Source organism: Euleptes europaea, chromosome 5 (genome assembly GCF_029931775.1).
Source record: "Euleptes europaea isolate rEulEur1 chromosome 5, rEulEur1.hap1, whole genome shotgun sequence".
In the NCBI taxonomy this organism is placed as follows: Eukaryota; Metazoa; Chordata; class Lepidosauria; order Squamata; family Sphaerodactylidae; genus Euleptes; species Euleptes europaea.
Window position 1 is genome coordinate 25,148,429 of NC_079316.1, and position 25,414 is coordinate 25,173,842.

Consider the following 25,414-nt stretch of genomic DNA (forward strand, 5'->3'; position numbering starts at 1 on the left):
AATCAATCCCCTTTTGTGGGCAGGTGTGAAACATATCAATCTATTCAGCTACAGATTCTCCAAATAGGGCATTTTCATTTTAGACTCATTTATAGTTTTACATTAAGTGTGGCATATCCTTTTTCACTAGTCTTTTGACTGTTATGTGCCAGTTTCAGCCACCAAGGCAACCAATCTTTTTGTATTACTGCATGTATAACTGTAATGCAAGACATCTAAAATTAGTAAAATTAAGGCCTATATTTCATATGTGTTTATCTTATATAAAGGGTATTTCTATTTTAGTAGGATTTTAATAATTTTATTTGGAAATATTTGTGGACTGTGTATAATTTAGCCGTATTATTCTGTAACATTTGGGTTCAGGGTAAACCATGCATAAGCAGAACAATTCCTACAGAATCAGACTAACTTAATTCTATTATTTTGGAGGTGCAAGGATTATGCACACCTAGAAAGTCAGACAGAAATATTAAGAAATGCAGTTTTATATGCATATCATTAGGTTTTATGTAATACAAGTTATACAAATCCACTAGTTATTTTTTATTATACTACTGAAGGTGTAGAAACACTGGAGATAACGTGAAGGAGATACTTTAAAGTTGGGCATAACTCTTCTATTGAATTCAAGAAATTTAATGGGGCTAGATGTTGTTTTAATTTACCAACCCACAATATTCTGAACAAGTCAGATTTCTCTTAGGCCTTTAAAGCAATTTTGAAGAGGAATCAACATCAAAGTATTACAACATGCTAATATAGTTAGTAATCTGGCAAATCTATCAAAAGTGTTATAATCTCATCAGATTAAAAGAGCGCTAACACTCCACAGGAATAACTTTTTATTAAATAATATTTAGGAATGCCACACTAATTGTATCTAACAAACTACTTAAAAGTAATTTTACTACTGTTTGACTGTAGCAGATTAGTACTTCAAAACTTGGGGCTCCTCAGAAAAAAATCTATATATTATGTGAAAAGGCAAGTCCATAATTTACAAATTCTACAAATAATTTCCGTGTTTAATTATACTGCAAACATGCAGACTTTGAACATAATAAGATTAAGCCACACTCACATCCTTCACCTTTACCATAATTCAATTTCCCCCCGCAAAAAGCCCCAACATGTTCTAAGTCTGTTCTGTTAGTCAATTTTACATTTTTAAAAACTTCTTTGAATTTAAAGCGTGATTAATATTATATTTAAACACTTCACTAGATTAAAAGTGTGACCTAAAGGTATTGTAGGAAGAGTATATAGGAGCTAAATTTATATGAGATGTATAGTGATGTTCAGAAATATGAATACAATTTAAGCACTTTAAGTTCTATTTATATGAATGGGAGAAGATTGACAGCATGCTTAGCTCTCCTAACCTGAAAAGTGTTGGCATGAGAAATGCTCAGTTTGGAAGGATCATACAAAAACTTTTTAAAATTACTTTTACATTTAAAACACACAAATTAAATGTGTTTTCAAATGCTTAAGTATAGAATTTTTCAAGAACACAAACTGATTTCCAACAATTTAGCATTATTTGTGACATCTATAAAGTTTAGTTTAACAAGAATTTAAAACTGCTGGTTTAATTTTTTTCCCCAAGCAGGGATCATAAAATTATATTTGAAAAACATTAAAAATTTCAATAACTATGAAATGATTTTTTAAAAAACTAGCCTAGTAAATGAATTCAAAATACAAACATATTATAGCAAAGCACGCAATTATAATTTCTTGAAAATGAATCCATTACTAACACACACAACACAATATATTGCATCGAATGCAGCTTTTCTATATAATAAGGGAACCATGGAGAAAAACTAACTCAAAATGCTGTTAATATACTCTAAATATGTTATAAATAATAGCTCATGTACTTTGGCTGGTATTCAACAACTCCATATAAAGGGAGGTGCTTTTTTCTGGTTTATCCTCCCATAATAATCCCCACCCCCAACCCCTGAAGACGGAGGGGGATACTCCAGCATGAGATTCAGACTAGCCATACATAGGGCTGCAGCTGGAAAGTGAGGCTGGCAACCCTTCCATCCACAAGCAGAAGCTTTTTCCATCTGTTCCTCTTTGGATTCCAGTCAACATTTATTGGCCTTGATGTTGGGTGCCCAACGACTAGCAAGTCATAACGAATTTGAGGAATCAGTTGCAGGTTTCCAGAGACGCCAACTTGTGTCTCAGCAGGATATTCTACAGAACAATCATGTACCCTTTGTAGGCCTAAAATAATCTAAAATGTTGTGCATCCAGTAGGCCACATCTGAGAAATATTTTCCTACTACATCTCCCACATAACTGTCTCAAAGGTCAGGGAACCCTCTGCAGCAGCATTCTAATAGACAAGAGTACTTGCCATAAGATACCAGTGAACTTTGGGCATTTAGTCTGAAAGTAAATGGTCTTGCTCAGTTTTGTTGCAGCTGTTCAAAAACACATATGCACCGAAATCCACGTTTTTTCAATAAATAAAATACAGTCAAAGTAATTTTGATTCTGTCATTACATTCTAGCTACAACACTAATACAGCCTAGAAACTTACTTAATAACTTATTCTTTGTTCACAAACAGTGTATCATGTCTCTTTAAAAATATATTTATTACTGGAGGGTTTGTTTTTTTATAAAAAATATCATTTCACCCTTCTTAGTAGTATAAAATCACTACTTAATTGGACAAACTTATTTTTAACATTTATGTAAAGCAGTTAGTATGAAGCATTTGCTTAGGAAGCATCTGAAGTACAAGTCAGAAGCCTGGTTTAAAATGGTTTTGTGATTTAAATTGCTTTGATTAAATCAATCCACCTGCCTTCCAGTATACTAACGACACCATAAAGCAAGTTTCATAGAGAATTAATCAATCTTGCATTTAGCTACACATTTTAAAACTTTTGAGTAGCAAAACCTACTTTAGAACAATAGAGAATAGCAAGGTTGAAAATAGCAGTGATATTATCTGAGTTACCAAACCAAATATAAGCAACATTTCAGTTAGCTACTTGCCCAAGAAAAATACAATTCCTTCTAGGGATGTGGCTTGCCATGCCCATTTTGTGATGCCACAGGTATAGGCTAGTTAGGGGTAGGGCTGGTGGCTTAAAGATTATATTGCAGTTCTGCATAAAGTTTGGCACTATTCCCAAGAGAACTACACATTATTTAACTTGGGGCATTTTCAATTGAGCCCTTTGCAGTATACTTTATACCCTTTTTCTGATTGTGAAAATTGATATGTATCCAATCAGGTATGAAGTAGCTTGTTATCATTATTCATCTCTTAAAATCTATTGGTATCACCTGTTCGCTATATTCTGAAGATTTTTAGAAGTGCCCACATCACTCTTTCACTTATTACTGGAAATAATATCGCCACCCATTACCATTATTTGAATAAATAAATGACCAATTAAGTGAAATGCATTTTTAAAAAATAATGAGCCCTGAGTAAGTGTCATGCAAACATTGCAAATATTAGTGTCTATGTATTAAGGTACTTCCCATTTGCTTAATACTGTTACTTCCAGAAGTCTAATGAATTAAAGAAACCTGATACCTTGCTTTCAATTGGTAAAGAATGGGAGGCATCTTCAACAAAAGAAAGCCTAGGTAACTTGCAGTATTTGACTATGTACAAGCCCATTCCATTTAAATACATGATTCTAAATAACAGTGCTTACAGGCCAGAGCCAATCGCCCCAATTCAAAGGGCACCTTATGTCTGCGCAAGTAGTCTGGCATATGCAGCAGGATTCCTTGCCCTCTTTCTACAGCACCTAGTATTTTATCAGAGGGCATTCCCAAACCCTCCCTACATTTCAGGCATAGCTTTTGGGGTTGATATGTGTTGCTCACAACCTATCTCTTTAGTATTATCAACTCCTAAAAGTTCTCTTGTGACTGTATAACACCCTACAGGTTTTAACATAAATAAATTCCAGCATTACAAGGAAAGCCAATCACTGGACTTGTTTTAAAATGATTTCAGAAGCATCATCTCTGAATAGTAACCATGCATGGTTTAAAGTAAAGGCTATTTTACAGTTTGTTAAAACAGATTTAACTGAATATAATCCCTAATTTCAAAAAACATTTCCCCCCCACATGATTCTTTGGTATACGTTTAATGTGGTGTTTCGGTCATTATCATGAAACAAAATTAATATCAGTATATAGATCAAATTACGATTTGTGCAGGAAAGGAAATTGTGTCACATATGAAACTTTCTTTAATCAGTATGAACTATGAAAACTTGTTGTTGAAAATGTCTTATAATTTTAGTCCCTGACTTCTGCAGCTGTGAAAATACATTACACAAAGTGTAAAGTTTTACAATACAACATGGCAATTTGTTGCCTTAATTGTACATTTAGTGGTTAATGCCAGATCTATTCATATTTCTAAAGCAAGATAACATGTCAAAAGAGCAAGGCAACATTTATTACAATCATTTACTTAATTCTGTACTTTAAATGTACACACATTACCACCATATATAACAGAAAAGTAACAGTGTTGCTTAATCCCTGCCACGCTTAAGCAGCACAATAATATTGGTGTTAAGATTATGTTTACTGCACCAATATTTACGTGCTGCTAGGGCGGAACAAGTATAACAATTGTTCTCCTTACTTGCCTATCCACAATACAGAACTAGCCACCATACTAAAAACTTCAAGTGAGACTCTCTTCCTTAAAATTCTAAAGCAGCAAATAATGACTTGCATATTTACTATGACATACAATTCATGATGTGCTGCTAGGGTACCTTAAGGCTTTCAAGCACAAGACTCACCATAATACCTGGACAAATTTAAGAAGAAAAATCGTATTTAGTAATAAAACCAATCAAAATTCAAAGGATTACCTGTAAAATTAAGAACCTGTTATGGTCTAGATCAATCCCATGACTTCGAAGCAGAATTCCAACATCTTTAAATGTTGCTTTCTTCCCACTTATATGGTAAGCTGAAGAATTATCTTTGTAGGCGGTTCTGGAGACACAGAAATTGCTGTTGGGAATGACTTCATAATCATCCCCTTCCTGTTTTGAAGGAAAACAAAACCAGAAAAATATTAAGCCAGAGCTCCCCAGTTTTCAAGTGAACTAGTTTTAGCCTCACAAATGCTATTACACCCTAGTTTGTACTTCTGCTGAAACCTATAGCAAGCTTTATAGCATATGCACCTTATTAATAATGCCAGTATTTTTGTTGTCATATACTGTCAACACAGAGCCACTCCCCAGATTGTCTAAACTTCGTGGGAGAATAGAATTGCTTAACCTGCAGTCCCATCATATGTATGTTGACTTGGAAATAAACCCACTGGAGTTCAATGGAGTCCCTAGCAAATATGCATTTAATTGCAACCGTAGTCTTTTCCTAACACGAAACCCATAACTTGAATGTTTATGTTTTAAGTATTTTAAGAAGTTCAATAAGTAGGATCTTATATAGTTAACTGGAAAACTACTCAGTTTAAATATGTAACTACTAAGCCTGGACTTAAGCAGCTTTTGGCCAAGCTGAACAGTAGATTTTTCTCTCTTCCACAAAAATAAAATAATATTTTTTCTGCAAAATCTAAACTTTTTAACAAAAGTGATTGATTCAAAGCCTAATGGAAGAGTTTAATTTGTTGCAATTATTAATGTCCTACCAAAGTCAACTTTAAACAATTTAATATTTTTAAAAGTTAAAAAACTAAGTATGATTTAACCTGGCTCATTTTACAGAAATGTATTTATATTTTAGATTTACACTGATGTGTTATTTTTTTTAAAAATCACTACAATTTTACTACAACTTTTTTTCACTCAGAAGACACCCCCTACATTAGTAACAGAGTACACATCTAACAACTATCTTAGTTGTGTCCATAGAATTCCTCCTTTCCCCCAAATTATAAAGTTAAAATATTTTTATCCAAACTTTGAACTGTTCATTCCAAAATGATTTACTTATGATTATTTTATTTAGCCCAGGACATTTGAGCCCACCCTCTACTTCATTAATACTTTACCAAAGCAGTCTTACCAGAAAATAAAAGGTAAATGGACCTGAATGTTTCAAGTAGAACAACAAGGCTTGTAAATCATGTAACTCTAAATGTGATGTAGTGTCTTTGTTTGTAATTTATATTAAAACCATACCAAAATATTTTAAAAATTAAACTAATGTATTTCGCCATTGGAAGGATTATTTTAAAAGGACCTCCACAGCAGTTTTGTAGTTTACATCCACACATATACCCCTCTAGTTAGCCTGAATCCCAGAAAACCTCTTTATTTCAACATTAATCCTGAAATCCTTATTCATATCTTGCTCGAATATATTTTGACAGACACTCCCCCCATGTTTTACAGGGGTCAAGTTGAAAGTCAAGTCAAAAGATATCATATTCCTTTCAGTTGTCAATATTTGGAAATAAAAAACCTAAAAATGCTCAATATTTTCCCCATTTTATATTTACCAGAAATCAATCAGGTACATAAAATGTGACAATTCATAGGACATCAAAGCTGTTGAAGCCTCCCCAACTTTAATAAAATGAAACATACCTTGTCAATGATCTTTTGAAAATGAACTTCTACAGTGCAACTCTGAATATCTTTATGCTCATCAGAATTGTGAATCAGTACTGAAAGCTTTTTGGATCTTATTTTTTGTGCCCGATAACCAAACACAAAGAGCATGGAATCAATCACATTAGACTTTCCACTGCCATTTGGTCCAATAATGCATGAAAAACGCTACATGACAAAAAAAAAAGAAAAAAAAGAAATCACTCAAGTTTAACAGTTACAAGCAATTATGCTTCATTGCTCTGTAGACAGTTTAAAATACTGTTACACCTAGTGCAGGAAACTGTGAACTACTGGAAAGCTTAGTTTTTATAGCCAAGGGTAAAAGTACAAGCTATTCAAAGACACATACAGTTAGCTCAAATTTCTAAAGTGTTATCCTGTGAACTACACAAAATAAAATGTATCTAAAATTTTACAGAGATATGTTTATAGTTAGCATCACAAGCATCAAAATGTTTCAAATCATGTGAGCTTCTTATATTATGTAATTTAGTCATCAATTATTACTGAGCTGATCAAATACAGAACAGAAAAAGATTTTATCCAAGCTGCATGAACTCCACAGAAAGCAAGATCTTGAAAAGGAAACTACACACAATAGTAATCCTAACTCATTTCATTTTACACCCCCCGTCAGTTCACAATATATTGCTTTCACTTACTTTAAGCAGCAAAATCAGCAGAGCCTTACCTCAACTTAGAAGTCAGTTAAAATGCAAAGATACCTTATGAAATGGTCCTAGAATTTGCTCCCCAGCATAAGATTTGAAGTTCTGGTTTACAATGTGAGTTATCATGAGACGAGGAGCTCCAGCTTCATTGGTCATTGCCGGAGGTGGGGGAGGAGAGATGCTACTCAAAATCTCTTCTAAACTTCGTTTGTCAGCTACTTCGTCTGACACTGCTAGAGATATCCAAACACAAACAGAATCACTCACTTAATGACCACAACAATCTTAAGTGTCTAGTTTATGATCAAAAACAAGAATCTTTTCTTATACAAGCATTGCTATACAAGAACAAATACATTTCTACCCATAAGCTGAATCACCCTGAAACAAGTCTAAAATATACATCTTCTATTTAGTAGTGGACTGTCGACCATTAATGAGCTGTACTCTAAATCCAGCCCAACGCTTTTCAAAATGATACACTGCTCAAATAGACTCTACCAACATAAATCCAAGAAAACAGGCAAGCCTTCCAACGATCTTGCTTTCTCAGGCATGCTCAGAACTTACGTACACTGTTAGGAGGTGGCCTGGGGATTGCTGCACAATGCCCTGCAAGCTCTAATGACAGCAGCAGCACTATTCCTCAAAGACAGGAAGTTTGTCACCAAAAAAAGGCTAGCCACTTAAATTTCAACTAGAGTCAGAACAGTTTTTTTTCTTTTTAACTCCTTGAGACCACATTCTTTGAATGTCTTTTATCATTTTCCAGAAATTAATCCTCTCACCAATAAAAATCAACATTTCTTCTTGACAAGTGTATCGTGCTTCTTTTTGTCTACTTTATGCAGACATTTTTCAGTACAAAATGTACAGCTCAAACATGCTTAAGATATAAGCAGGAATTGCCAAAAAACACATAAACCGCAAGTAGCTACTCTCACACCACCTCAAAATTATATCTGTTTAAATCATTGGTTGCTGTTCTGGCATAATGTAAGACGTATGGACTGAACACCAGAAATAAGTAACATTGGCCTGGTTTGAAATAAAGACACTGCCTTTGCCGCCATTTTCACACAAAAAACATTTATAATCAACACGTCAACCTTTGCAGAGTAAACAGGCAAAAATTGCCTTGCCTTGGTCTGAAATGAAGACGCTGACTTAGAAATCATTTTCACACAGCATTTACAACTCATAAGAAACCTTCACAGAGTAAAACCAGGCTGCCTTAACTTTAAGTTGAGCACTTTTGCAGCCAAGTTTTTAAGCCAAGTATATCAGGATGATAAGAGACTGACCTTGCTGGAGTACTTCTGTGATGTGTACTCTGGCTTCTTTTTCAGCTGCTCCATCATTGGAGGACTCCTCCAAGGACTCATTGCCTCCGTGATGGGCTGCCGTAGATATTTTAGTTCTTTTCCTTGGCATGATTTCTGATGGCTGTTCCAATTCCAAAAAACCAAACTACATAAGAACTGTACCTTCTCTGCTAACACAAACAAGAAAAACCCCATGACCTGAATACTGGGCATACTGCTGTATGCCCAGGGTCTAATATTAAGGCAAAATTCAGATGAACTTTGTAATCTGGCAAACTATCATGACAGATATGCACTAAACGCTATCCCACACGGGTTTGTAAGTTAAAAAGGGATACCTCTATTTTTCTTGTCCTACCTTATTGAGAACTAACAAAAATAAGTACCTCAATAAATAAGTACCTCAATAATTAACTGGGAGTGTTTAGAACGGGAAAAACCTAGAGTTCAACTTAAAACGAGTGTCAGGTGCAAACTAAATATGGAAATGTTGAAACACATAAGGTATAATATTTAGTGTTTCATTTTAATTTTCAAAAGTAATTCCATTTATGCTTAAGATCCTGAAACAGTCCAAATACTTTTTAAAAAAGTTCTTACCAGTCTGCTGGCCCACTATTTTAATTCTGTAAGGCAGCTGTAACCAACTGAAGGGACATAGTTTTAAAAATTAATGCTTGGTCAGAAAATAATTCAGCATGAAGTCCCACAACTTGGTACATGAAAAGAATACTAAGCAAAAATTATGAAAAGCACACTATCAATAAGGGGCTAGAATCTAAATTCATATCTGAGCAGCTAATGAGCAGATCTTGAAGATGTTAACTAACTTCCAACTGATTAAGATTTTAAAAATTACTGTTACAAAAATCTTGCCGAATGATTGACATCAGATTAAAAAAAAAAAAGTCTGACACAACATCCAGTAAGCTGAATGTTTTGTATTAGTCTCTCGCATATTGGTAACAGAGAAGACTTATTAACAGTACTTCTTTAAAGCCAGTGGTACAGTTACAAAGTTATTGGAATGATTGTTTCATTGATGTTTACAGCCTTCAGAGTCCAAAGGAATCCAAAGGAGAGGACCAAAGTTTGCTTTTAAAAAATCAAAAGCAGGTAGGCTTAAAAAAGCCACAATTGTTTTGCTCTTGAGCATATTATCTCAGAATTATTACGGGGGTGGGGGGGGGAAATTAAGCTCTCTCATAAATGAAGCAGACTTTTTACTTAACGACTATAAATCTATCACCCCACCCCCTTCCCCTCACCCTTTTCATAGTTGAAGTCCAGTGACGGGGGTCAAATCAGCGATCTTTTGCCAAAAGCACTTACAGACCTACTGCCAAATATCACTCATCGGGTCAGGGTCGCGAAATCAAGCCTGTGTTGGGAATTAAGTGCACAAGTCCCCCCACCACAAAAAAAAGTATTGGAACCCCCCACTCCCCGACTTTCGCCTGACTTAACTGCCAGAGGGGAAAAAACCCAGCAGACATTATATTTTTGAAAGTAGCAGTTCACCGCTGAAATAGCTATGAACTAAGGTCATGACACTTATTTTTAGGGGGGGGGAGAGAAGAGAAAATTAAATCACCGATCCTGACAGCCTGCCCCCAAACCAAAGAACTGCGCAAAGATCAAAATGAGTTGGCGCTGACTTGGGTATTTTATCGCTTGCAACGGAAATCGCCAGCCAACACAGCCTCAACGCCCTCAGAGGAAAGAAGAGGGGAAGAAGGAAAGGCGGCCAGCTGAAGCTGAAATTAAGACGGCCGCTTCCCCCCCCCCACCCCACACCCGGATTGAATAGTGGGGATTTTCCCCTCCTCGCAACCCGAATAAATTTATCCTCCCCACCACACAACCTAACGGGCAAGGAAGAAAAGAGTCTCCTCCACCGGTCTAATCACAGGGAAGAAAAGCTTCTCAAATCTCTCCTCGGGCAGTCCACGGATCCGCTTACCAGGCAGCCACGAAGGACACTTTTCCCAGCGGCTCCGGTACGCGGGAGCGGAGGGCCGGGCGAGTCTCGGGAGCGGCGGCGGCGGCAAGAGCGCTAGGAAAGCAGCTTCCTGCCTGCAGCCTTGGCGGCTTCTACACTCGAAAATGGCGCCCAAACGCCAAACTCGAAATGAAATTCGTTAGAAACGCGCGAAGCATGCTGGGGGAAATAAAGGGGCCGGCTTCTCGCAGGTTTGAAAGGAGGAAAAAAAAATAAGCCTCCCACGCCGCCATCTTGTTTTCCGTTATTTAGCGGAAAGGTGGCTGAAACTTATTTTCACGTCCTGTGCCCTCGGCGTTGTTTTTTTGTTTTTAAAGTGACGTTAGTGATTGCGAGAACAAAATATCGTTTATAAAAGCGTGTGTGTGTGTGTGTGTGAAACATAGTTGGAGAGGGCGGAGCGGGCTGAGAGGCGCGCGGGGCAGGCTGCGTTACCTAGCAACGGACTAAAAAAAAAACCCCGGGAATGGTCACAGAAGCGCGGAACTGGGGTGTTTTTTGTTTTTAATTGAATGGCCATTAAAAAAAGAGAAGGCAAATGTTAAAAGTGCGTGTTTCTGCATGACAAGTTTGACAGGGCTGCTCCCTGACGTCAGGGCTAGCGTCACGTGTCTGGAGGGGCTGTGAGGTGGAAAGGAGTAATGAAACCTCGCGGCGGGGGGGGGGGGGAAGAGGAAGGTTGCTTGGGTTTAGGAATAGGAAATCTCGCGGGAAGTAGCTATAGAGACCGAACGGCTTCCCTCTTACGGTTGGCAACAGAGCGGAGGAGTGAAGCGCCGTGAGCGGGCTGCTATGGGACAAGTTAGGGGAGTCACCTGGAATAACTGACCCATAGTCGGACCCCCCCCCCCCCGCTTCAGGAATCCGGCCGGAGGAATACCTGCTCTCTGTCCAGGACCTCACATTTCTAGAAGGTAAGAATTGCAGAAAGGGTAGCCGTATTAGTCTGCCACTGTGTGCATAAAGTGCCTTCAAGTCGCAGCCGACTTATGGCGACCCCTTTTTTGGGGGGTTTTCATGGCAAGAGACTAACAGAGGTGGTTTGCCAGTGCCTTCCTCTGCACCGCAACCCTTCCTTGGTGGTCTCCCATCCAAATACTAACCAGGGCTGACCCTGCTTAGCTTCCGAGATCTGACAAGAATGGGCTATACCATGCTATCTCCCCCCACATTGTGTGTGTGAAGTGCCGTCAAGTTGCAGCCGACTTATGGCGACCCCTTTTTTTGGGGGGGGGGGTTTCATGGCAAGAGACTGACAGAGGTGGTTTGCCAGTGCCTTCCTCTGCACAGCAACCCTGGACTTCCTTGGTGGTCTCCCATCCAAATGCTAACCAGGGCTGACCCTGCTTAGCTTCCAAGATCTGACAAGATCAGGCTAGCCTGGGCCATCCAGGTCAGGGCAGTTTGCCACTGGCAGTAGAAAAGAGCAAGAGTCCAGTAGCGCCTTAAAGGCTAACAGAATTTCTGGCAGGGGATGAGCTTTCGGGAGCCACAGCTCACTTCTTCAGATAAGGAGAGCTTTCGTGAGCCATAGCTCACTTCTTCAGTCAAATAAGGTAAGAAGTGTGTCCTTCTGATGAGGTGCTCGCCTTAGAGTGGTAAAAGAAGACAGCAGTACCATTTATGCATGGGAGGTTTTGTTTGGGTTCTCAGGACTCAAAAATAAGAACCCCATGCAGAGTTTTGAGAATTCGGATGGGGGAAAATGTGCATCTAAAGAGCAGCAAATCCAAGGCAAAATCTCCCATGCATAAATGGCCCAGGTTACGTTCCTCACACACCTGGGAGAAGAGCAATTGTTTAATGCTGAAGGGTGCCTGGGGTTAAAGGAAATGTATTTGGAAACCAAAATAAAACAGAAGAAGAGGGGCACTTCAAAAACTAGTATAATTTTATTCCAGTGTTTTCCTAGTTTTCAAGGATGCCGCTTGGCTTCTGTTTTCATGCAGCAGAGGAACAGGCTCCCACTTCTTAACCAGAGTGACTTTTCTGCAATTGTGCGCGGCTGCGAGGTTGAATCTCTGGAAACTGAGGCTGAGGTGGGGCTTTAAGAGATTTGAGAGTGACATCCTTGACCTCTCTGCCTCAGTGAGAAAGGTGGGCTGTCAATAAAGGAAAAGAAATGTACTCATGGATTTCTTTTGTGCTGTGCTTGGAACACGACCAGCTCAACCTCCAGCCTTGTGCAATCTGTTTATCAGAGCCAATAGAGGATGGGGGCATTAAACAACAGGCAAGGATGCCTCTACCATGTAAACTTCATTAAGCAGTCTTATTTAACACAGTGTGATCCTGTGCAGAGTTATTCCAGACTAATTCTGCTTATTACTATGGGTTTAGACTGGAGTAACTGTGCATAGGAGTACGTTATTAGTTGGGAATGGAGACCCATTGAATTAAGTGGGCTTTATTGCTGGATAAGCGTGTGTGCTGTGGAGAAGGAATACTGTCTTCCTTCAGCCTGAAATATTTCTTGGGTGTGTGTTTAGGAAAATGTCTTACCATACACAGAGCAGCTTTCAGAGCCCTGAATATAAAGGACTGGATGATAATAATGAGACTGTGCTATGGTGCTTGTTGAGTTCGGTATTGTGTTAAATGAAATTACGTGATAAATGTGCAATGCTTACAATCTGTCAGAGTTTTCCTATTGATAGAAAGTATAATGAGGGGATGTGGTAAGTATCTATACTATTTGTGCTTACAAATCAGGCACTGGTATTCCTAACTGTTGTTGGACTGTTGTACATATAGGTATCAGATTTGCAAGTAGCCACAGTGATGCAGGTGTGCTTTTATGAACAAAAAAACCACAACTAGGGAGTTGTGCAGTAGTGGTAAATGTCTCTTGAAGATGCATTTGAATCAGAAAAGGAGTTAGGGACTGTGAATTAGGTGCTAGGAACCATCTGCAGCCTCCTGCTTTTATATGGTTCTTGTCATATCCAAAATGCCCTAAACCATTGTTCGGAGCAGAGAAAATGGGGCATTTTGTTTCAAAAGTGAGAATACAACAGCCGATCTTGACATACAGTTTAATACCATACCATAAAATGAGATACTGAACTATGTCAGGGCAGATTCAAAAGCCTATAATCACATGTTTGCACAAGCCTATAATCAAGAATGCCAACAATGGTTTAGTTAAATTTCATTACACACTAGTAGTCATGGTTCTGTGATCACGGTAGTGGTGGTTTGGTTCTTGATGAGGAAGACTTCCCCCTCCCACATTTTAAGTATGTATTTGTAGAATGGGAATTCATATCCATGTTAGTATTTATATTGGTTACCTACATTGTTGTCATCATCAATGCTTATTCTTGGTTAATCTGAATTGATAGGAGGAATGACATGACATGTGTATGTATATGCTCCAAGGATGCACAAACAAATTGTCCAGAAGCAGAGGTGAACAAAAGTAAACAGCTGAACCCTGGCCAGTTTCTGGTGGATACATAATGTGAGCTGGCTCCTGGGATTCCTCTGGAGACTGCTGCACTGGGTGGCTCTTGGTCTAATCTAGCAAGGCATTATTTTTCTTAAGACTGTATATTTAGGATCATGATGCAAATTAACTATCTTAACAGTTATGAGATCCTCAACATACACTCCTGCATTATAGAATTAAAACACGCCAATGAACCTTAAAGATTCTGGGAGGGAGAGTAGCAAAAGTCTGAAATTCCTCTGAAACAGATATATGCTACATAATTGAGATTAGTTGACAGACTGTTTACTGCTTAACAAACTATAGCCCCTTTTTTGTACTTGCAGTAAAGATTTATTTAATAGCAGTAAAGTTAAATGATGTAGTGCTCCTTCCCTACTTCCTATGTATGTCTATAAAAGGACTGTGGATTCCAGTTCATGTTGGTGGTTATGGTTATGAAACAAAAAGGTACTTATTCCAGACTAATATAAGTGATGGGAGGTTGTACATGTCTCTAGCCTTGAAAGGTTCATTAGGGTCAGTTCTGTACCTAAAATATCCAGACAAATAAATACCTGTCTTTTTGTGTGTTTGAAATTTCCAAGGAAGAAACTTCTGCATGCCTATTTTTGTGTTCTTCTGAGATAATTTAATTGAACTACTGTGAGGCAGGTGGTTTGCACATTTTACTTTGTGGGTGTTACTCCAATATGTTAACATCAAGCGAAATTTTGCCTGTTTTCTAAAAAGAAAAAAAAATGAGGATTGCACTTGAAGCACTTCCAACAAAATAAATTTAAAAAAGCAATACAAATAGCAGTACAATTTTAAAATCAGACCTAAACAAAAATAGGGCACTTCTATAGTAGCCATGCTAAAGTCCACATAGACAACTTTATAAAATGATAAGTGCCCCCCCCCCGCAAAATTCACAAGGGGTAAGCCCATCTCCTTCTCCCCTGCTCACCTTCCAGTCCAGCTGCAGCAGTGCTCCGCCGCCTCTGCGGATGGTCCCAGAGCAGCTCCTAGGTCCCACCATGGCGGATGGGCCTGGCAGTGGCTCCTGGGATCTGCAGCTGCAGAGGTGTGGTGGCTTTGCATCGTGTACCTGGCCGGGCTGGCAGGGGTCAGAGGCAGCTGCAAAAGGTGGGTGTGTTCTGCACATGCGTACAGAATGTTTTTTTTATTTGGGGGGGATTTAACCCCCTGTTTATTTGTATTTGTTTAGCTTTCACATTTTTCTGCAAACTTGGGGAGTATCCTATGTTTGAAGAAACATATGTTTGAGGCAAGTATCCACTGAGAAGGGGGCACAATTGGAAGTTAGTTACATAGATGAAGGCAGAATTGTGGTAAAAAACAATGCCTAATATGGCATATCTCTGACTAACCAATTCTTAAAATATTTTCATTTCTAAACTGTGGCCCACGTGAAGCTAGTAGGTGTTCCTTCAGACTGGTGGCAAGGTGCCACTGACCTGAAACTCTACAGGTGAATGATTTGAGCTTGATGAATGAAGTCAACTGTTGGATTTCTTTTTAAAGAGGTTTTAGAGACCATATTAAAATTGATGTCTGTTGGCAAGTATTTGTAGGAAGATAGATGCTGGCTGCATCCTTTGCAAGAGGAGGAGAATGGACTCCGTTGCCTGCCAAGGAGAGAAAAATCTCATGGCTGGCATCCCAAATATAACCCTGTGTGTATGCACATCCTCACATTTACATATACTACATGAATACACCTATAGGGAGGAAGTTTAATTCAGCGAGACCTATAAATATGGTCTTGCTGAATTATTATTGTTGTTGTTCATTGATAAGGTGGCATCTATACCGGCGGAGCTTCGTGCCCCCCCCCTTCAGGAATGGGCTGCCCGTGTATAGTGGAGAAGTAAATATGTGATTTTTTTCTTCATGGCTTCTGACAGAATAAAATAACTCTTTTCAGTTAATATAAGGATTATTTTCCAAGAAAAGTAAATTTCAAAGTCCCTTGTGGTTCCTTGGGAAGAAAGGCAGGGTATACATTTTATGTATATAAATGTTTTAATTAGGGTCAATAATATAGTTTGTTTAAATATAAAAATGTAACATTGGCATTATTTAATGTGTATTATCTAATTCATAAATAATCAAATGTCTAAATGCATTAGCCTGATCCTGAACAAACTGCTGCTTATCCTTTTTTATTAATGTAAATTTTTGTGGGGTACTTTACCAGATTGTGTATTGTGTCATTCAAAAATCAAATGGTTCAGAACAAAGTCAGGTCTTTATAGAACTCTGGAAGGTATTCATTTCAGCACAGAGTGTAATAGAGAATAATTACATTTGAATGTTTAAAAAGAAATCTAGTTTCATTAGGAGGATGTTGGTGGTGCTACATTGGACTAAATGAGAAATACTTCACAGAATACATAATGAGTACCCCGGAGCAAAGTTCTCTGTGTGTAGAGGTTATATCTACTTGAGACCTTGGGTGAACCTCCGCCTGGTAACTCTTTAGTGGGTTGTAGTATCTATGTTGCAGGAATCTCAAAAGGTTAGAGGGCATATGCTGTGAATAATAGTATATTCTCTCATGAATGCACAAGTGTCTATTAATTAACATTAATGGGAGTTATGGCCATTGAAGAAGCTCTCTGAAGTCCATTATTTCTGCAGAATCTGTTGTAAACATTTTTATTTCCTACAGATAATGCAAGTCTTGCTATTTTGCATTTAATAGCAAAGGGCCAGCCCTAAATTGTCTGCCTGTGTTGAGGAACTAATAGGGTCATTTTCTTATCCTTTCTACTCAAGAATTTGAGTGCGCATATTGTATCACAAGTTTGGGTACCAGTTAAAATGCAAATACTGACATTTCCCTTTTAACACAGGTTATTGTTTTAATATTCCAGGTGTAGCCTGTTAAACACAAACATGATCTCTGTTTAAATCGGCGCAGCAAGATGGATTATTAAATTGGTGCATCAATATGGATTATTAAATCGGCACATCAATATGGATTATTAAATTATTGCATCTGTCTGGATTATCAGCACCAGAAAATTCAATCAAAATGAGGTTAAAGACGTCTCTGTTGAAGGAACCAAAACATATCCTTTGTCTTGTAAACAGCTTTATAAGTGTAGCTGACAATATTTTGATATTGCTTAACGTTTGTAGTGGTGATTTTCCTTTTTACAGACGTATGAAAATATCATCTATCTATATAAGCAACCAAAATGAAAAAAGGAATAGGTTCTTCACACCCTTTTCTTATTGAGATTTTTGCTCTTTTTCTGGAGTATTCCCAATTCAAGCATAATGTTCACAATATACTGGGTTTATTATCTTCCTCCAAGCCATTTGATAGTCAGTATCATTGGACCATTAGGCACAGATATTGATGCTGCTGTGCCACAGACCCTGTGATAGTGCATTTGTCTTTCCAGGAACTAACACTGCCACAAGTGCAGTGAAGGATATGGCTGGGCCTGACTCCTGATTTTTATGACGCAATCCCTTCAGTCCATCAGTCCAATTCTGTATCTCTGTGTTTTGTTGTAATGGAATTTTAAGGTTTTAATGGCAATTTTGACACCCAGCTTGCAAAGCAAAGATTATGGTTTGTGTGACCACAGCAAAATAAGGTTGTCAGAGTGAACTTGTCAATCCATTGAGAATGATTTTCAAACTAAAGCATTTCAGCCAAAGTCCAACATGAAAGGCACATATGGAGCCAACACCCCTACATGCAGCCCCCAGTATCAAATGTTGGCTTCGAGCCTTATATTCTGGAGTAATCCTACCAAGAAATCAGGAGATTTATGGTGTAATCCTGTGCAGAGTTATTCCAGTCTAAACCTAGTCAATGGGTTTAGACTATGCACTGTGAGACCAGGAAGGACAGCCTGTGTGGTGTATTGGTTAAAATGTTGGATGAGAATTGATCCTCGCACTGCTCTCAGACTCCCTGGGTGACTTGAGGCTGGTCACTCTTGGTCTAACCCAACTCAGAAGATTTATTGTGAGGATAAAATGGAGGAGGGGAATACCATCATTATTGCCCTGATATCCTTGGGGAAAAAATAAGGATAAATATGTATAAGCTATCTGAAGGCCTCTCGGGGGTGGGAAATTGGTTGGCAAAATGTCGCCCATAAAACCTATGCCAGGAAAATAATTTTTTGGGGGAAGCAGGAGCACAGAGAAGATGAAAGTAGGGAAGGCTACATCACAGGTGCCATGTGGTTCAAGAAGAGCTGGGAAGAAATGGGAGGAAGAAAAGAACAAGAAGATCAAGTGAGCACTGAAGAGGAAAGACCTGGCAGGTTGCTGGATGAGAGGATGGGGAAGAAAAAATTGGGAGGGTGGATGACTGGTGTGGTGGAGTAAAAAAAGAGTGGGGGTGGGAACAAATGGATCCATAGCAAAGGGCGGGATGGTCAGGCAAGTGAGATGGAGCAAGAGGAGACATGCAAGTTCAATGGGTGTGAGGCTGGTTAAGAATGGGATTCCTTTTTGCCTCATTAGTCCCCAATTTGCTAGTTTATAAAAGCTAATTTTAAGAGGATTTAAATGTCTTTCTGTCATGATGTATGATTCAACTGCCTTAACATGATAGCGTTCCTTAATTCTGTTAACACATAAGGAATTGGTTAGTTGTGTAGGCTGGACAACAGCAGATGAACTTTACTCATGCAGTGAAGATCACCAGATTATGAAATGGAATTTGTTATCTGGTGAGACAACACAAGTAGTGAAGCTGCCTGATGATATCTACCCTATAGATCTTCATTGGTTTCCCAAAAGTGTAGGTGGAAAGAGGCAAACCCAAGCTGAGAACTTTGTGCTCACGAGTTCTGATGGTAAGTCATCTTGGAGTGCGTACTGTTAATTTTATACTACAATACTTGTAATGCCATTTCATTTATATACAGTTGGTTTTGTGTGTGTGTGGTATTGTATGGCACGATGATATGGTGCTTCAGACTTAACATTGTGGCTGTTTTCCACTTTCTGATTCTTGTAAAATTTTATTTTTGCTTACTCATAGTCTGTATTTTCCCCTTGTATTGAGTCCAAATCCTTGTAATAAATATATCCTTGGTAAGCATGCATTTTGGTTTCTCAATCTTAGCTTCCCTACTTGCAATGTTTTCTCACAGTATAGTTGGGAATGAGATGATGGATTTATTTGCCTGTGGCTTTTTCTCCCATGGACCTCCCCCCCCCTTTGTTTAATTACAAGAGTAGTTGGCAGAAAATGCCAAGCTGTTCCTGTGCTACACTAAATATAAGAAAGAAAGCTGCACTGTCAGTAACTGGTGTCTATCTTAACTGCTGCACCACAATATTTTTAAGAACAAGATCTTATTCGGCCTGATCCAGCAATTGGCTTTAGTCATAACGTAGTGAAAGGAGAAATCTGGGGGAAAAGGGTAAACCCAGAGATTTGCTCTGTACACATCTAGAGTGGCAGCAGTAAGGTGCAAGTGAATTGATGCAAGTGTAGCTCTGCATGAATAGGATCCAAATACAGATCAATACTCAGTACAATTCCCACTGCCCTGGTATAGTGTGTTCAAAGATGTCTATTCCTAATTGTCTGTCTTTGCTGATTAAAGTGTGCAAACTCATACTCTCTTCTGGGCCACTGGGTGTACTTTCCACATAGGGTGTACCCTATGTTTTACTAAACATGAAACATTTTTTAGCTCACCACTTTTTCAGCCAGCTCTGCCCAGCACCATCTAATTTTACTATTAAACCTGCTGCATATCCTGCACAGGAGGTAGACCAGAAGCCTTAAGATTGGGGCTTGAAATTTCTTTCTATCTTTTTATCTGTATTTCTGTCTACCTTTCTTTCTGTTTCCCTGCCTTTTTCGGTTTTGTTTGTTTGATTTTTAACATCCAGCTGATGAAGAGTTCTGAGCAGTTCCAAAGCTTGCACACTGTTTTGTGATATTTTAGTTGGATCTAGCTTTTTTCTTTGGATTTTTGTGTGGAGCAATATGTCTGCCTATGATCTTGATATTAACATTTTCAGAAATGATATCAACCTTTTCCCCCTTCTGAATCCTATTCTACAAGAAAGGTAGGTGTCTATTCTGTAATACAGTTCATGTTTCAGTCTTCAGCTTCAGATGAATATCACCCATAATTTTGATTAATTAAAAATAACATAGAAGACTACTTTGTAAAGTAGACTACTTTGTAAAGAAAACTGAGAATTATCCAATAAACTGCACAAGTGTAATTTTTGGAGAAGTGCACTGGTACATATTTGCTTTGTGTGGTAGCAGACATGAATGATACAAGCAATATATCAATCAAATGACCTTTATTGGCATATTGCAATAGGTAGCCTATGGCTGAATCTGCCACTGAGCCCTTCCCATCTGCCCCTCCCCCAATGTTTTTTATAGCTATTATTCTTGCAGTGTGAATGCAAGTATCCTCTGCCCAGGACCAATTAGAGGGGGGCACCAGGAGAGCCATTTGGCCTGAGTCTTAAAGGGGACCTCTAATTTAGACACTTGCTTTCTTTTTTTTAAGCATTTGATAAGTTTCATGGCTTGTTTTATGCTCATCATGCATCCTTATATTTTATTTTTATTATGGCTTGGGGCGTCAAAAGCTGGAAGTGGCCCAGGCTTCTCTGGACCTGAGAGGGCTTCCCTTGCCTGGAGGGAAAACAGTTTTTTTTTAAAGTGTTCTGAGGTGGAGGAACACAGAAGGTTCAGTTTCCCCCATATACTGTGACCCTACTACTCTTTAAATCAGCTCATCCAATCACCTCCTGCTTCATGAGGAATTGGGTACTGTCACGTCTGCTTGCCCTTTAAGTTGAAGTTGTAAACATAAATTCATTGAAATTACTGTGATTTATTTCCAAATACACATATGACAGGACTCTGTTATTTATTTCAAAGGATTATCAAATTTTGTCCAGATTAAACAGCTGTATAAATGGAATGCATAGTTCTTCTCAAAAAGTATTGTCATAATTTGTTCAAAACTATGTTTAAAATATTTTAGAGCTTAAAGAACAGGGTTTAATGAGGGCTTAAACCTCATGTTGTTCTAATGACTTCAGAGACCGAAGCACAAAGGAACAATCTAGCAGTGTTCTTTTCCTGAATCTCAGTTGCTTAAGATGGAGAACCTGACATTGCTGGGCCTTGGTGGTTTTTTAAAATATCCCTGTGTCTACAACTTGAATTGATAAAGCTATCTTTTTGCAGACCATGTTGTGGCTCTGAAAATAGAACGATGCAACAGTTATGCACGTACAGGCGTTGTAAGGCCACTAATGTGTTTCTCAGAACACTACTGTACCATCAATCACAATTCCACAAATTGGTTCTGTATGTACGTAACAGAGAGAATCCCTCTTACATGATAGTACACCAGTGTTAATCTTATTTATGGTATTAATATTACAGCCAAAACTCCCCCGAGTACAAGCATATTTTGTGAATACATTTTAGATTTTTTTTTAAACAGTAAAAAGCAGAAAATGTCCACTGAGGTCTTTGCTTTACCACATATGTAATAGAGGGACCATTATGTCTTGAAGCATATCGAACTATACAGCTGCTATAATTCATAGATTAACAGCAGAAACACATCTCCTGAAACACAAAGCAGTAGTATAGAATTCTTGGATTTGTTGAGTTAATCATCGGTGATTGTCACATTTAAGGTCAACCATGCTGGTAGTCTATACACAATATAGGATTTCATAGAAAGGCTTTTATGGTGCTTAGCACCATAATAGCTCGAAATGTGAACTGCATTATTCTTGGAATTGCACTGCTATACAATGGGAAATATTATCCTTATTTATTTATGATTTCTCGTATCTTAAAAAAAATAGTACAAAACAAAGACTTAGCCTTTGTAGGCTGACCTTTCCCCGGGGCACAATATGGGTTCCTAAGCCACAACCCAACTATGCCAATGTTCTTGTCTAATGACAAAGCAATGATTGTGACAGAAAAGAAACAAGACTCAATCCACGAATAGTGTGCAAGCCCTTACATATTCAAGATTGTCCTGAGGAAAGGAAAGAATCCTTCCAAGTAGCCTCATGGAAACTGACAGTTTCTGCTCATAAGTACCAGACTCTAAAATTAACACTTGCAATACGCCTTGCAAACTGGTGTAGTGGTTAGTGTGTTTGACTTGGGACAGGGACCTGTGTTTAATCCCTCACCTTTAAACTCAGTAGTTGAACACATGAAGCTGCCTTATACTGAATCAGACCCTTGGTCCATCAAAGTCAGTACTGTCTACTCAGACTGGCAGCGGCTCTCTGGGGTCTCAGGCAGAGGTCTTTCACATCACCTCCTTGCCTAGTCCCTTTAACTGGAGATGCCGGGGATTGAACCTGGGACTTTCTGCATGCCAAGCAGATTCTCTACCACTGAGCCATGGCCCCTCCCCCATGGTTGACCATGAACAAGTCACTGACTCAGGCTAGCCTACCTCAAAGGTTGATTGCGAACATAAAATAAAGAGAACGATGTGCTCCTCCTGAGTTCCTGGAAGGAACAGCAGAGTAAAAGTGGAATAAATGGATGATTCTGAAAGCAGAAGTTATGTGGGAAACCTGAGCTCTGATTGGCCCTTGATAACTACTGCCTCCTATAATCTTGTGAGGTGGCCCTAAGTAGTACAATTCCCATTATAGTTGTCCCTGAGATCCAGGAAAATACCCTACTAACATCAGGGTACAGCTCAACTAGGTGAGTATCTGGACGTTAGTCCATTAAGGTGGGCAATCATATGTATTGGGCAGAGCCTGCCTGTATTCTCTGCTGTTTTCCATATGAATAAGGACAAGACCCCATTTTGAGCATGAGACCAGCAGTTCTGTGCCACATTTGCATAACTCTACAATATTTATCCAATACTCTACCAATGTAACCAATAGATTTATGTCCTAATCTAACCCGTTAATGGTGATATTTCAGTGCCCTAATATTCTACCTTAAAATAGTTAAGTGTTACCTCTCCTGCTTAGTCAGTTGGCTCTCACAAAGCTTTATTCAGAAGTCCATGCTTGCTGCCATAAATGATGAGGTTTGATTTTATAAAAGATGCTCATTGAATTTCAAATCCAGATGCTAAAGTGACAGGATAGCCAAGCCAGCGATAGTCCTTTTATTCCCCTGCTAGTTCAGGCCCACTTGTAACACCAGAGTAATTTGCCATTGGCATCAAGAAAGGCAGAGCACGCACAGAGAAGTTAGAGATTCCCTGGAAAATAACATTCATGATCCATTGACAAGCTTTTTGCTGATGTCTGTATAGCTTTCCAAAACTCCATTTAAAGCCAGTGACATGACAGTTTGTCTTTTATGCATAATTTGTTGTCAGTCCATATTCTGAAACCTAGCATTTCAGTACATACAGTACTGCAATTTAAGTTGGGCTTCCTTTTGCTCTGATATATTAAATAGCCTCTCTCCTTTATATATATATTTTTTCTAAGTAGTTTGATATGTTCTTTTGATGATTTGTATATTTAACTGATGTCACATTCTGTTTTTCTTTGAACAAAGTGAGTTTGGGTGAATATTCGTCTGTTTTATCGTCTGAAATATTTTTATGTTACCATTTTGACGATTAATTTAATACTGTGTATAGTGGTTCTTTAAAAGTTACTTTCTTCTTCACTAGTTTTTGTTACACATATAACTAATAATTAAAATTACAGCAGAATATTTAATAGCTCTGTGGTAGCAAATGAATATAACAGACACAGTTCTGTACACGCTGTACTTGAATAGGCTGCTAATCTCTTATTTGAATGCTTTCCAGAACTGCAAAACTGCTTCAAGTTTGAGAACAGTTTATGGTTTCATTAAATAATAAAAACAGGAAGAAAGGGAGCAGTATTTTATAACACTGAGAATTAATGTAAGGCTGAATCTGAGTCCCTTCACATTCGGTTCCAAACTATATTATGAATAAAGCATATGGTCAAACATTTCAGTTTTTTATCTGGCCTAGAGAAGTTAAAGTAAAAAAGCCTGGAAGATACCAAATGAGGTTTTGAACATTGTCCTGTTCTTTTTAAACTATCTTCCTGAATAAGCTCCAGCAGTCAGGTGGCACATAAGACTACATGGCTGCAAGACAACGGTCTTTTCATGCAGTCACTGTTTTATCATTGACAGTGGGTTTGTGGGAAGACCAGTTCGCTGCCTATCACAAGTCGGATACTCTGGATCAGTTTCTGTTGCCCAATGACTTTTGAACCTGGAACTTTAAGGCACTGTTCCCTAACAGAAAGCCTGTAATGTCAGCATTTCTAGTTCACAAAAGAATGTTTTGTGATTATTTATTTAAGGCATTAACAGGCACCATTCTACCTTGCGGCACTCAAGGCAGCTTACAATATAATTAAAACAACGATTATAAAACATTAAAGGCGACAGTTTAAAATCTTAATTAGTACTGCCGATAAATAAAAACTAAATTAGACATAGAAAAATCACACAACATTAGTCAGATGTTTTTTTTTTTTTTTTTTTACCTGTGTTTTTAAATTTCTAAGAATATATAGTAACAGCCTTCCCAGTGCAGACTGGATTTCTAATATAGTAACTTCAAATTTTTATAGGCAAGTTCCATTTGATTTCCAAGTCAGGAAGAGTAGAAAAAAGTGTTGAAGCCCATTGTGGTGCTGTACTAGCAGGAAGATGGAATTATGAAGGAACAGCACTTGTTACAGGTAAGAGGATATTTTGTTTTTGTTTTTCTTAATGATAAGCAAAGAATGCCTTTAAAAGTACAATGGCCTCATTTTTAAAGCTTAGTGTTGGTAGCAAAGAATGGAAACAAAGAACACACAGTTAACTGAAACAAAGTAAAACCATTAACATGATTGAAAACTAGCAAGATACCCACTGAATGGTGGGAATGTGTATGGAAACGTGGTCTAGGGATGGGTGAGAAGAGTTCAGTTATGGATTTTTTTTCTTATTGTTTGGCCAGAACTTTGAAGAATATATTCCTACTTCCCAAAGTCCCGCAAAATCAATCAGTTGTGTGACTAGGCAGTAGTGATTGTTGCTTGCTACGGTTTGATTCTGTCCTCATTGCAGCCCACCAACACACATGGCTGTCAGTTCGTACAGGTTCTGCTTCCCAGGAATCAGTTTCCCCAGGGTCATAAATTACAGCCTGGGGGCAGGGAAAGTGGGAAGGACCTGCAACCATTAGTATCTTCTACTGAATCCAGTCCTCCTGTAGCCAGTAACATACTCATACTTTAAATAATTGTCATAGAACCAACACTGGGAGAGCCAGAAGATACTTTGGGTGACCAGCAGTGCAATCCTAAGAACACTTTTCTGGGCATAAGTC

At 38.3% G+C, this 25,414-nt stretch overlaps 2 protein-coding genes across 2 annotated transcripts in view; one reads left to right on the top strand and one right to left on the bottom strand.

Moving 5' to 3' along the window:
* SMC4 (structural maintenance of chromosomes 4) overlaps nucleotides 1-8,774 on the bottom strand; it is a 53,126-nt gene extending 44,352 nt beyond the window's left edge. The window contains exons 1-4 of the mRNA XM_056849719.1: nucleotides 8,590-8,774; nucleotides 7,340-7,518; nucleotides 6,588-6,779; nucleotides 4,893-5,069 (exon numbers count right to left, since the gene is read on the bottom strand). Of these exons, the coding sequence (XP_056705697.1) occupies nucleotides 4,893-5,069; nucleotides 6,588-6,779; nucleotides 7,340-7,518; nucleotides 8,590-8,719 (678 nt within the window). The 5' untranslated portion in view covers nucleotides 8,720-8,774. The remainder of the gene's footprint in view (nucleotides 1-4,892; nucleotides 5,070-6,587; nucleotides 6,780-7,339; nucleotides 7,519-8,589) is intronic.
* A 9,501-nt stretch (nucleotides 8,775-18,275) lies between these two features.
* Nucleotides 18,276-25,414, top strand: part of IFT80 (intraflagellar transport 80) — an 83,277-nt gene continuing 76,138 nt past the window's right edge. Inside the window, exons 1-3 of the mRNA XM_056850380.1 lie at nucleotides 18,276-18,332; nucleotides 18,655-18,898; nucleotides 24,669-24,779. Coding sequence (XP_056706358.1) covers nucleotides 18,276-18,332; nucleotides 18,655-18,898; nucleotides 24,669-24,779 — 412 coding nt within the window. The remainder of the gene's footprint in view (nucleotides 18,333-18,654; nucleotides 18,899-24,668; nucleotides 24,780-25,414) is intronic.